Genomic DNA, 12,795 nt, shown 5'->3' with positions numbered 1-12,795 from the left:
AACATCACTTGGACAGTGAACAGTGATCCGAAATGGTTGTTTTTTCCTGTTTATCGCATGTTATGTCTCCAGACCCTTGGTTGCAACTGCTGCGACGTTCAGCCTCACCTATCCCTCGTCCCCGCTAAAGATTGCAGTGCACGCGGATTCTGCAGGAGTGATGCACCGCATTTGGTTCCAACCGTACGACCGGTCAACCAGCAGTCTAAGCAAGAGATGGTTAACCACCTCTTCCATTTCTGCGCTTCCCAGACTTCCGGTCGACCTTGGGTGCCTCCTCATCCTCCTCACTGTCCTCCACAACCAGCTTCGGCCCCACGGTCCTCCCATCAAACCGCTGGCGTCGCTCACTGATATGCACATCCACCTCCCTCCCCCGCTTCCTATACCCCTTCACAAGCCACTCGCCAAACCTATACAGACAAGCCAACCGCCCCTCTCCTCCCTGGAGATGATTCACACCTTCAAGATACACTTTTTTAACCCCGCGATGCTCAAGCATCGGTCTGAATCCGAAGGCATCCAGGAAATCTTCTAGATCGCGAGGTCTCTGGTATTGTGTATACGCTCTATCGACGAGCTGGATCCAGTGGAACGACATGGCGATGGTATCGAGCTGGGTGCACTTGAGCATTAGAGGGATGTCGAGGTTGCCGTCGATATCATAGTTGGCCCGGGTATACGGTATGTACTTTACGTGGGGGAAGTTGATGCGCTTGATGGCTGCGAATCCCTGGGTGGTAGCTACGCCATCAATGGTGACCGCGGGGAACGTGGAAAGGAAGTCTGCAAACCAACGGGTGATCTTGAACGGCTTCTTGGGATCGTATTTGAAGTCGAACCACTCGGTTGTCGAGAGCATGAAGAGGGTGACTTCGCTCAGGAGCTGCTTGTTCGTGAACGCGAGAGCAGGGAGCCACGGCGCGACTTTCGCGGTTGTCAGCTCGTCGCCAGCATTTCGATCGCAGATGATGAGGTCGTCTGGCCAGCGCCAGGTGCAACATGGGTTATTGTAATTGTCCACATGGAGATGATTTGCTAGACTCGAGGTGTTGCGCGCATTCTCCAGGTAGGCTTCAAAGACGTCGCAACAAGGCTTGCGGTATCTGAGGTGGCCATGATCCGCCAGCGTGGAGTCATTGTGCGCTGTCTCTAGGTGCAAGTACGCTGCGAAGATCTTGAGACGTAGCTCGGCGGGTAAAAGAAGGAACTTGGTGAATTGTGGCTCATGGACGGATGCCGCTTCATGACTGGCGACTTCGGGGATGGAGGTGGCCTCCGTCATTGTCGCGTTGCGAAGTGTCTACTACTTCCGTACTTTCGAGTAGTCGGTGACTGTCATGATAGCATGGAGGCCTTGATCTCCCCGCGCGGGTTGCCTGACGCCCTGCTTGGATGCCAGGATTACATACCTACGTCACGTGATACCTTCATCTCCGCAGACATCCTTTACCTAGGTAAATTCACTTAAGCTACTTCCACGCCCTGATGCCTAGACTAAAGCTGTTGGCGCACGGTCTCTGTAAGTATACTTTTAAGCGCATGTAAGTTAACTGCATTGTTCACGCTTACCGCCGCAGTGTGTCAACCCGTTAGTCCCTGCCAACTCTCACAGAACTTGATCTTGACGAATCAAAATGTCGAACTACATCGGTTCTACAGTACCAGTATGTCTCGAGGATTAGAACGCTCGAGGCTTTAACTAAGCAAGCACTTCAGGTCAACATGCCCAGGGAGAACGCGCACCTTGTCGACGAAGCCACAGCCTTTGAGGCTTTCACCCAATACACGGAAATCTCTGCAGAGGAAGAGTTCACCAGGATATCGGCAGCGTGCGTTGCATACCTCGAAGACGACCGCAAATTTAGTTTCGAGGCTTTCGTACCGGACTGTCATCTGTATGTTTTGAAGACTCTGAAGCTACTTTACAAACACGAGGGCCATGTGTCGATTTGCGATGCTGTCTTTTTCGACATGGCAGGCTGGTATGACGCATTCAGGGTTCCGTATTTTCACGAGCATCAGTATCATTGCTGGTACGGTTGCTGTTATGTGGGCAAAGATACGACCAATATCCTTGTATCGCGCGACGTCCCGACCGCGGTAACATATATGCACCAAACTACGAATGGCCTGGTACCGATCGAGCAGCTGGCATTCTGTGATCTCGCAGAGGTCGCAACGGAGTATTTGGCTTTCACCAACGATTTCGATATATGGCCAGACGAGAAGGTGGCTGCTTTTCGGGAGTTCTCAGGTCCTGTCGTCGAGTGGCTCCACTATGAGAACGGCATTGAGCGAATCGAGTGGACGGCTTTTAAGGACGTCGCTGCAGCAGTAACGGGATATCTATCCTATGAGCCGCCACCATACTTCCCTCACTTCTTACAACTTCCGGCTGAACTTCGAAAGATAGTTTACCATTACTATCTTCTCGAACATGGAACTGTATGGCCGGATTCGCACAACCCTCACACGGATGATTGGGATATTTCTCAAGAATGGAATTGTTGTGTATGGCACTACCCAACCTCTTTGAAGCTTTGCAACAAGAGCGAGAGGACTTTGTTCCCAAACCCGCGACATTGCAACTATTGGTCACGTTCGCTCCCTGCTTTAGCCTCCACATGCGGACAGTTGCAGGGCGAGGTCGTTGTCTACATGCTTGAGCGCACGCAGTGGATCTTTCTCAACTTTGAGGCGGGTGACGAAAACTACGACGGTGGCTCGTGGGTTCACAACGAATTGACCGCAATCCCTCATGGTGATGGTTTGCTGGCGGTAAAGAACCTAGTCATTCGTCTTGGAGACGTGTCTCACCTCTCTCAGGCGTCATTCGTTCCAAAAAGCCCCATGGTAGAGCTTGCAGTTGCCTGCGTCTTCCTCCGAGAGATTCAATTGACTGTGCCTACCCGAGAGCTGTTTAGCATTAATTTCCGAACAGGCCTGCGTACTCTACGGTCTGTAGATACGCTGATAGACCTATTCGCACTCCGACCTCTGCTCAATTGTGAGCGCTTGTGCCGGGTCCGCATTAACTGCGTAGACAGATATCTTATAACTTGTTATCCTCGGTGTGGATTGGACGCGATTTTCAGTTTAGGGAAGTGGTTGATGATGGGCTTTTTGGTTCAGCAAGAGCGGCGAGTTCAGGTGATTGTCACCGATCTCCACGACGGCCGGCCTTCAGAAACAGTCGTCACTCTAGATGAGGCAGATGAGAAAGAGGTGGATGAGTGGCCCAAGGCGAAGAAAGCTAAGGCCTCCCTCAAGCGGACAGGAGCGCGACGAGAGCTCAGCATTTTTCCATCCTTTTTGCATGAGAAAGGGTAGAAAGGCATTGCTAAGAGCAACCTTGGAAGTCACAGCGGACTGGCCTAAATACTTACAACATCTCATCAGTAGCTAAAGACACCAAAAAGGACTTAATGGATGCAAAATTGCTGCACTAAGCTCGTTACCATCCCAGAATGCGCCTACATAACACAAACCTGCCTACTCAAGGCTCTTAGCGTCCCTCTCCCACTCCCACTCATCTTCATTTTTCCAATAATTAGTACCACTCTTCCTAAACCCCATCTTCTCCAACACTCTTCCACTTCTCGCATTGGGCTTTTCCGTCTCAGCGATGAACCTCCTTACACCCTTCTGCGCCGCCGCCCACTGCATGACTGCTTCCGCGGCCTCGCGAGCTACACCCTGACCCCAGTATGCCGGCGCAACACCGTAGAGCATTTCAACCATCTCTTCCCACGGTGGTAGTGAATCGTCAGAATCGTCGCGCGGAGGAAGAGAAGTTGTCGTTGCATCCCGGACGCCTGCATAGCCTAGCCATTCGATTGCGCCTAGTGTTTGGCATACGTTGTCCATCTCTTCTCCATCAATGATCCTGACTTTCTCGCTCGCATCTTTCAAATACCGACCCATTGCATGGTCAGACCACTCTTTCGGTCGCCAGCCAACTGCAAAAGTGCCCAATCCTCTCTTCTCCCAACACTGCGCAATATCTCGTGTAGCGATCGAACTGTGCATTTCTTCTTGCGTGCGCTTCACTACGGGGAACTTATCGCCAAAGCCCATCTCGCAGAAAGCCGTGTCGGCGAGGAGATTTGCGAAAAGAGTGACATAAGCCGGTATTGAGATAGCCAATGGCGTGGGTACAATGATGAGTCGAGGTGTGACGAGGGCGAACCGCGAAAACGGTGTTGAGGATTGTTGGAAAGTCATCTTGAGGTGTGCCGGGATTGATGAGATGCATGAACAGTCTTGCGGATACTTGTACACTTGGAAAGATGATAGAAGAGATGACTCGGAGGGTCTTCCGCCGCAAGAAGAAACCACTAAGTGTAATCCAGCCTAGCGCAATATGACTCAAAATGATGGAGAAGCACCGGGTCACCTCATACAAGGGAAAACCTGAACAGGTCTGCAGACTACATTAACATGACTACATGCAAAGTGGGTGTGCTAACATCGATGTAGACCCCAGGGGGTTCACTTTTTCCCTAGGTTGACGTGGGATGATATCCTTACCATCTAATCTAGGCTATCTTGTTCGCCTTCATTGGCTCGATTTGAAACGGCGAGAAATGCTTCCCGCGCATACTGTCCCAACTCTCAACCAACGCTTCACATCTCCGCCAGCTGTTGTCCACAACCTTCTCATGTTCTTCAACAGTCCTTTGCACCCAGCCATCCCTCTCATCTGCCACCATGACCACTTCGTCGCCTTTGCCGGTATATTTGTATTCTTTCCACGGTGTTTCTCCATTCGCGAAGCTGTTCCAGGTCCGTGCGTGTTGGGTGGAGATAGCCTTGAGTCTTTGTGACGGGTAGCGGAATTGGTACGTTTTAAACACGTAGTAGACGTCGACCCAGTGATGCGCTTGCTGCCAGAAGGGACTGGTGGCAAAAGGATTCCGGACATCGAAGACGTAGCGATAAACCTTCTTGTTTGTGTGCTGGGTGAGATATTGTGCTAAGTGGTGAGTCGGCGCTATAGTTATTAGCTATGCACACTGCACAATGAGGAATGTCTCACCATCGAAAACGACGTCGCCTACCCAACGTGCGCCTGCGGTTATGAACACATTCTTGTCCATTTCCGGCGAGATGCCGTAAGCTCGCTCGACGAGGCCCGCGCTTTTCTCGCCTAACTGCTTTGCGATGCCTTTGAGGAAAGCGTCCGGGCTGACAGCAGTAATTGCTGACATCAACGTGACACCCTGTATGTCCGAGTAAGCTTCTCGGTTTGGACGTATAAATGAGAAGCATTGACTCACCTCAAATCCTGTGGTTCCCAGAATGATCTCGTTGACCCACTCACATTTGCCAAGCAACTCAGGAATGCGGTCCCAGGTCACAGAACCCGCTTCATCACCAAACCACTCTGGATCCTGAACCGAAAGCCACATATTACCAGCCGCTCGATGCGCGGCGGATGCTTCGACGATCTTTTGTACGTCCACCTGACGTAATTTCTCTAGACCTGCCTCGCCTTCTTCTTCAATCGCGACTCTTCGCAAGAAGCTGTTGTATGTCTCGCTTGCGCTTTCGGGTGATAGCGGTGCTGTCGTTGGCCCAATGATTCCGGACATGAGAATCGCTCTCTGGAACAGCGGACCCGAAGACGGAGGTTGGCGTAGCATGTGGGCGCAAATTGACATGGAGCCAGCGGACTCTCCAAACGCAGTAACCTTCTTCTTGTTCCCTCCAAAGCCCTCGATGAACTTTTGGATCCAGAGAAGCGCATTCCGTTGATCGTTCAGTGCGAGATTTGCATTTCCAGCCTCCGGAGTATGTAGATAGCCAAGCGCCCCCAAACGATATTGTATGCTCGTGGAGATGATGGGTTGGCCATCAAGGATCGACTGCTCGACCATGAGAGATGTGTTGTGCTGCTCGTCAATCTTTCCGAGCACGAAGCCTCCCCCATGGATGTAGACCGATACAGGGAGTCTTGAGGAGGATGGCTGCTGCTTGAGGCACGAAAGCGGTACGTTCACCTGAAGGATAGCACATTTCAACTCGTCCGTTAAGTGTGGAAACTTTTCGCCAGGGAAGTTACCGCCGCCGACCGCGTCAATATTAAAGACTTGAGGGCATGCATAGCTGAGGGCATTAGCTTCTCTTCCGAGGGAAGCAGCAGGGTAAGTCATACCGGTGTTCCGTGAAGTCTTTTTTGCCCGCAAGCGTATCTGAGAGAACAGACTGCTTGAAGCGAGCGGGAATGGTGGCGTATGGCACGGCGCGAAACTGAACAACGTTGTCGGGCGTGACGATGCCTGTCATGGGACCTAGGTCGGCATGGTGATATGTGAAGGTCTGCGGTGCCTGGTGTTCTGAAGCCATGATATCTGTTCGGTGGTTCTGTCACGCTGTCGAGGAACCGCAAGAACAGGCACGATATATATAAGATACCAGCGGTGTACGCAGACGACGCGGGGAAGAATACCATTTCTAGACAGCCTTGTATCTACCGGGAAGTGGGGACCAGGCCCGCCGAACCGGTCGGACGCGCAAGAAACATCCGATCCGCTTACAGAAATGCTCATTATTGATGCCTACAATGCTGCCTTGAGCCCCGTGATGCGCAAATTCCAGGATGGGTGGTGTGTCTGACAACGGGCAAAATGCGCATATCTTGCAGTTGTAGTAGCTGGGACGTGCGATAGGTAAGGCCGCCGCTTGATATTGTGACTGCAAGTAAGCTTCAGCACTTCGGACTCAGAATGACTGCCGAGACACATCTTTGTTGGAGTAGCGGCGGGGTTATTCGTCGGCACATCAACGCGCGAGACCGATGATAAACGGTTGTAATAGAGCGCCGAGAAGCGAGCCAATCAAGTTGCTACGAGCGTGTAAACGTCTCATCTCGCGATATATTGTATAACAAAGCTGTTGTTGCCTGTCCGGCGTTCGAGCGGTGGTGACGGTGATGACGTGAAGGACTGCAGGAAGAATGGCCGGAGGTCGGTGTTTGCGCTAGCTCGAATGAGTGCTAGCTGGCTTTTTCATTTCCAGACGCGTCGCGAAGCCTTCGAAGGTTAGACGCGTCCCATCGACGCGTCTGGCCTTCGCGACTAGCAGCGATGTTTAACAGCAGAAACGTAATTTTATGATTCAAGAACGGTACCTAGCGACAAGGTGGCTAGTACCCGCAGGAGAACTCGACAAGTGGACGCCACGACCCAGCCACAAAACTCTGCACGCCTCATTCGTACCTTGTCGTCTTGCCATGCACCGGCCTTGAACAACAATACTGCACTGCAATACCGCACGCTGACGTCGAAGCTCCATGAAAGGCACACCAGAAGTCGAATTCGAAAGATTGAACGCCTCTACTGTCAATGTCTCGCTCCCGCGCCTACCCAGGTGACATCCACACCGCAAGATTACGAAAGGGCAACCTCCGCACGTATGTAGTGTAAGCTGGTCCGACTACTATGTCGTGACGACTGCAGATCTACTCTACTGTGATCCCAAGCGCTTACCTTCGATGTTTGTCATGTTTTACAGCTCAGCCCTTTTCTTGGTTTTCGCTGCATCTTCTCTCTTCGCTCAGGCCGCTGCAGAATGTACTCGGTTCTCTACCAATGGTTCGACAGCAGCAACATACGGCTTCCATCGCTTCTACGACTTTAGGCAGCTTCATGATGACATCGATGGCGATGCGGCTTCTGCCTCGTCTTACGGAGAGGATCACACGGACACGGAAGCAGCCAGCGGCCAGTCTAAGATCATTCAGGCTGCTCCCTGGGTTTCGGGCTGGAATGCAAGAGATTGGTATAGGCCGTCGCCAAGGGACGATACAGTGGATATGTACTATAAACCATCTCGTGTATCAATAAGTAAGCTGGAGTCCTGCTTTCTCCGCTTCAACCGACTGCTAACCACCCATAGGCAAGAATACCGACGCGTCGCAGGATACTACCTATCTTACCTTGCACACGACAAGACTCTCCGATGGAAGCCAGGTGGCCGCTGAACTAGACTTTGCGGAATACAATGTCACCTACGCCTCTATCCGCATGTCCGCACGCATCAATGGAGCCAGCGGCGCAGTTGCGGCTTTCTTCACGTACCACGATGACACCAACGAGTCCGACATAGAGATACCGACCGGGCCCAAGGCTGACGAAGTGCACTACTCCAACCAGCCGACCGCAGACCCCGACACTGATGTACCCATCGACGGCGCAACATTTAATGTCTCAATGGAGGATTACCAACCTACCTCGGACTGGAACAACTACAGGCTCGACTGGGTACCCGGGAAAAGCGCGTGGTACATGAATGGTGCGCAATCAGCTGATACGGAAGTCAACGTACCAGATGCAGAGAGCATGATCATCTTGAGTCTATGGAGTAACGGAGGCACGTTTTCTGGCCGTATGAATACCGGCGAAGAGGCCTGGTTCGATATCCAATGGGTCGAGCTGCTCTTCAACACAAGTGCTAGCACTAGCACCGATCCCGACGGGACAGTATGCTCGGTGGAGTCATCGCCAGGCTCGCCGGTACCCAGTGCCTCGCGTAGCATTCAAGATCTGGTTGCTGGGCGTATTTGGTGGGCTATTAGCATGGCGTCAGCTGTTAGCTTCCTGGTGTTCGTATAGCGGTCCTCGGCAAGCGGAAGTTGGATATTACCGTCTTCATATCGGACGCTGATCAGAAGCCGTAGGGACCTTCGCCCAAAAGAGCGTTTCTACAATATATGGGATGAAGCTACACGTCAAGGCTTGGTATTCCGCATGTGTTGGCGGGTTATCGCGCCGTGGACGAGCACCGTGGTCGTATTGTCGGCGTGAGGTCGTGTGTTGAGCGTCGTACGAACGAGCTGCTGTCGCAATGGTTCTAGATCCACCTGCATTGAATGCGCAGCCATAAAAAGGCTTGTCGTCATATTGAGACGTTTGAGGCGAGTGCATGGTTTGTTGTCGTCGATGAAGGGTGTTCGTATGCGTCGCGTGGCAGAGCTGCTTAGCTCGCTCATGTGATTCACTGCCTAGATCGCTCATTGGACACCTTACCTTTAGTCACCACATGTCACTTGAACGTGTGAATTCTGACAGCTGGGATAGCCGTTCCATGTGTATATAGTATGTATCTTGAGTAATTGTAATCCGCTCGTCGCAGATGGGTCATCGTGAACGAACCATGACGTATTCACCACGCTAACCAGAACCGCAGTTTCCAATTCCCCAGACACGCGCCCGCACCCCGCAAAGACGTCATCCTTCCATGCAACTCTGATGAAACGCGTTCTCATGCAGTCCATGGCGCACGTACTGCTTTTTCCATCTTCTTCAGTCGACGCTCATCCCCCGGAGATGGCTCCGCTGAATCGATGACGCATCATCTCGCGCGCATTGACGATAACCTTGGAACCTGATGTTGGCCTAGCACCGAATGTCTAAATATCATGGGAGATGGAAACAAACTACCAATCATTCCTCCACACTCAGTACACCTAGTATACACATCTATGTGATTCAATATGCCGCTACTTCGCTTTACAAAGCCGCGAGTCGCCTCAGCTACAGGCACTATACACGGCTCGAAATGTTCTCGTAGCGCTAGGCCTCATCCACTGCGGAATGGCGCCCAGAGCAGGCAGTATGCCAGCGAGCCCATCATTCCCAAGGTGCAGAATAGCGATTTCACATTGTACGTTTTGATGCCACCGCAACTCTCATCCCGATCCTCCTATAACGTGTATCCTCTAGTAAGTTCGCAGGTGTAGCCATGGCCTTCACCGGCGGTCTTTACTTCGCTATAAATTCAGATCTGCATCCCTCGTCGAAGCAGAACCTCGCGGCCAATCTCCAGCCGCATCCCACCATGCCAGGCAAGATGGCTGGCGAGAACGAGGAAAACATGCGCAGCCACAAGATCACTATGAAAGGCGATCCCAGCGCACCCGGTGCCGGCAGGCCGGACCCCAATGAAGAGTTGGGCCCGAAGGCTATGGGTCACGGGGCAGCACCTTCACATGTAGCCGACCCGGTTCGTACAAGATGTAACACTTTTTTCCGCTTCTTGATTGCTAAGTAACACCACAGGCTGATCCCCGCGGAAAGCCCAGGAGCTTCAACTACATGTCCGGAAAGCAAGAGGGTTTGTCTAATGGTGATACTCACCACAGCTCCCAGATTTCCAAGCAAGGGGAGATGAGTAAGAAGGGTGAGGGTGTTGCTGAGACTGCGAAGCTCAAGGGTACTGTGTCGACTAAGCGACCTGGTCCTGAGAATAAGGAACAGCGAGGCAAGGCTCAAATGGATGATGAGTAGCAATTTTCGTTGATCATCGCCCCTGGTATCATTTGATGGGGGGAAATGTAGTTAAGGGAGTAGCAAACTGTAGTCAGACAAACAGGCACTCCAATACCGTACCAGCGAAGACATCTCACTAGCCTGCATGACTACCTAGGTATCGCGCATTGTCAGATCACGTGTCGATTGCAACCCTTGGCTTCAATGTATCTCAACCTCGGTCCACACTGTCAGAGCAACCATGTTATTAGTTTTAAACTCCTACTCGTACAACCTGTGCCATGCCATGCCAACGCACACCGGTCTGCAGTTTGACCCAACCCCATCCCCAGATAACACCAGAAACCCATAGCAGATAGCCACCCAAGTTATTTTCAACTTTTTGTAAGGAGAAGTAGCTTTTCACATCCTACCAGAGGAGGAGCAGGAACAGCTTTTAACCGTTGTCGCCAGATTGAGGAAAGAAAGGAAAGGAAATATGGTACGCCGTGATCGCCATCGTGAGGTATCGTACAGGACATGAAGAAGTCGGAAGATGATAGGTGCAGCGCCGTGCAAATTATCCGAAGGAAAAGGGAAACATGGAATGAGGGGTTCAACCAGACGTGTCGTTCTTCAGCACGGCAGGTGGGGGAGCCTGGAGTGTGTCGGGTGATGGCGCTGTTGTCATCGAAGTGAATATGGGCGTTAACGTGGCTGTCGATGTCGATGCGGGCGTCGCAGTCGTCTCGGTGGCATCGACGCGTTCCTCTTGGGTCGTGGAAGGTTTCTCGGCCGCCTTCTCAGGCGTACCAGCATCATACTCTCCACCTCCAATCGTCGTCTTCTTCTCGCACCCCGTCTCAACATCAACAAACGTCTCCTCACTCCCACACCTCGGCAACTTCTTGCCGCTGTTCTCAGCAACGTATTCATCATACGTCTTGCCCGCCTTCTTAGCTTCCTTGCGCACATGCCTGACACGCCATAGCCAGACGGCTTGGCTGGCGAAGATGCCAGTCTCGAGGACCATGCAGGCGATGTATAGACTGGCACCGAGAGCATCGAACCATTGCTGCGCGACGACAGCCATGAGTGAGAAGAAGGCGCCGAGGTAGTCGATGGTGAGGAACCAGAAGTCGATGCCAATGACGCGGCCGTTGCGCTTGGCGAGCTCGAAGTAGGGCGGGATTAGGCCGATGACTTGGATTACGGAGGCGGAGATGGCCATTAGCATCATGGGCCATTCAACGCCGCGGCTGTATGGGCCCTGTACGGTATACTGTCAGTCGCTTTCGACAAAACGGAGATTTGGAACAGGTCGTTGACTTACGCGCAGTGTAAGAATGAGAATGAGTTCCATGATACCAAAGCTAGCTGCGAGAGCGATAGTCGCTAGAGTAGCTGTCCAGACCCGCCATTTGTTGTGGTAGTAGAGTGTTTGGCCCCATGCGATCAGGGTGAGACTGGCGAAAGCTTGGGGTTGGAATTTGAGGGCAAAGTTGAAGTTCTAATCGCAAGTAAATAAAAGAAAAGACGGAGTGCGCGGTGGGTGATGGCATACCTGAACAATCGCATATACACCGAACGGCACGCCGCCTGCATCCTGGGGTTAGCTGAGTCGACCGGGCTCGTTCATGTGGGGTGTCGCACAAATTGACCAGAGTATGAGCATGGTGCCTGGAAGGCCTTCTGTGCTCTTTCGCCGCCAGTTGGTCCATATTCTTCGGTAAAGTCAGCGAAGTGTCATTTGCGATACTGGTGCAGGTGACACTTACTGTGGGATGATTTGTATACACCAGCAGCTGCATTCGGACCTTTGTTAGCATTTGCTTCGTGGGGTCAAGGGCTTGACGTGGGGTTGCATACACTTTACTCAAGTTAGCATAGTCCTTAGCCACCAAACGTTCGGAGGTACTCACCAGTGCCGAGCGTCTAGAGAACGAGATCGTATGTCAGTATCATGACTCAAGTCAAAAACGTGGGTGGAGCAGAGAAACCTACACCAAGGATATTCGCAGCCTAGCGTTTGGGGTCAGTATGTTGGAGCAGTATATGATATTGATGGTACTACTCACGGGTGGTATCGAAACTTGCGGTCTGTCCATAGCTTTGGGGGAGTGTTCTCACGACGTCTTGGATGATAAGAAGTGGCGAAGAGGTGTAAAGCTCAGTGCGTGGGAAAGATGGGAGTGGTGGAACGAGAGGCCAGGTGAGACAAGATGTACGATTAAGAAGCCAACTAAAAGGAAGTGTAGAGATGTGAGTTTACGTGATCTGGTGGCGTTTCACGTCGCACCAGGTGTAGTATGTACTATCGCTCTGGTACCTGGTTCGAGTAAAGGAGGAAGAAGTAGCTAAACGACTTCACCAATGGTAGGATGAGGAAGCGGGAGGGTTGTACAAAAGAAAGTTTCCAACTAATGACAGAGCAGTCGGTTACGCCAGCACCGGCACCCAGGTGAAGGCGAAAGTGGTACCCGCTCACACCAGGCAACATGTTGTGCGTGATGACGGAACTGTCAGAGGGTCCCATTTTACT

General features: G+C 52.0%; 7 protein-coding genes across 7 annotated transcripts; 3 read left to right on the top strand and 4 right to left on the bottom strand.

The window, feature by feature from the left end:
• Positions 1-220: 220 nt before the first annotated feature.
• Positions 221-1,285, bottom strand: J4E88_009759 (uncharacterized protein; the record flags this gene model as incomplete). Its single annotated transcript, XM_049403358.1, has 1 exon — positions 221-1,285. One exon carries the CDS (start codon positions 1,283-1,285, stop codon positions 221-223), a length of 1,065 nt encoding a protein of 354 aa, XP_049250792.1.
• Positions 1,286-1,637: 352 nt separating this feature from the next.
• J4E88_009758 (uncharacterized protein) lies at positions 1,638-2,165 on the top strand (the record flags this gene model as incomplete). The annotated part of the gene is made up of 3 exons (XM_049403357.1): positions 1,638-1,667; positions 1,720-1,898; positions 2,063-2,165. 3 exons carry the CDS (start codon positions 1,638-1,640, stop codon positions 2,163-2,165), a joined length of 312 nt encoding a protein of 103 aa, XP_049250791.1.
• A 1,330-nt stretch (positions 2,166-3,495) lies between these two features.
• J4E88_009757 (uncharacterized protein) lies at positions 3,496-4,227 on the bottom strand (the record flags this gene model as incomplete). Its single annotated transcript, XM_049403356.1, has 1 exon — positions 3,496-4,227. The coding sequence occupies one exon, from the start codon at positions 4,225-4,227 to the stop codon at positions 3,496-3,498; it is 732 nt and encodes a 243-aa protein (XP_049250790.1).
• Positions 4,228-4,541: 314 nt separating this feature from the next.
• Positions 4,542-6,351, bottom strand: J4E88_009756 (uncharacterized protein; the record flags this gene model as incomplete). Its single annotated transcript, XM_049403355.1, has 4 exons — positions 4,542-4,978; positions 5,042-5,225; positions 5,283-6,111; positions 6,161-6,351. The coding sequence occupies 4 exons, from the start codon at positions 6,349-6,351 to the stop codon at positions 4,542-4,544; spliced, it is 1,641 nt and encodes a 546-aa protein (XP_049250789.1).
• Positions 6,352-7,445: 1,094 nt separating this feature from the next.
• Positions 7,446-8,618, top strand: J4E88_009755 (uncharacterized protein; the record flags this gene model as incomplete). The annotated part of the gene is made up of 3 exons (XM_049403354.1): positions 7,446-7,450; positions 7,519-7,850; positions 7,903-8,618. 3 exons carry the CDS (start codon positions 7,446-7,448, stop codon positions 8,616-8,618), a joined length of 1,053 nt encoding a protein of 350 aa, XP_049250788.1.
• A 541-nt stretch (positions 8,619-9,159) lies between these two features.
• J4E88_009754 (uncharacterized protein) lies at positions 9,160-10,292 on the top strand (the record flags this gene model as incomplete). Its single annotated transcript, XM_049403353.1, has 4 exons — positions 9,160-9,164; positions 9,653-9,669; positions 9,740-10,008; positions 10,065-10,292. The coding sequence occupies 4 exons, from the start codon at positions 9,160-9,162 to the stop codon at positions 10,290-10,292; spliced, it is 519 nt and encodes a 172-aa protein (XP_049250787.1).
• A 577-nt stretch (positions 10,293-10,869) lies between these two features.
• Positions 10,870-11,674, bottom strand: J4E88_009753 (uncharacterized protein; the record flags this gene model as incomplete). Its single annotated transcript, XM_049403352.1, has 3 exons — positions 10,870-11,523; positions 11,587-11,630; positions 11,668-11,674. The coding sequence occupies 3 exons, from the start codon at positions 11,672-11,674 to the stop codon at positions 10,870-10,872; spliced, it is 705 nt and encodes a 234-aa protein (XP_049250786.1).
• Between the last annotated feature and the right edge of the window lie 1,121 nt (positions 11,675-12,795).

Source organism: Alternaria novae-zelandiae, assembly GCF_023758075.1.
Source record: "Alternaria novae-zelandiae strain BMP 2774 chromosome Unknown scaffold_26, whole genome shotgun sequence".
NCBI classification, from domain to species: Eukaryota; Fungi; Ascomycota; class Dothideomycetes; order Pleosporales; family Pleosporaceae; genus Alternaria; species Alternaria novae-zelandiae.
This window is presented reverse-complemented; position numbering and strand designations above follow the sequence as displayed.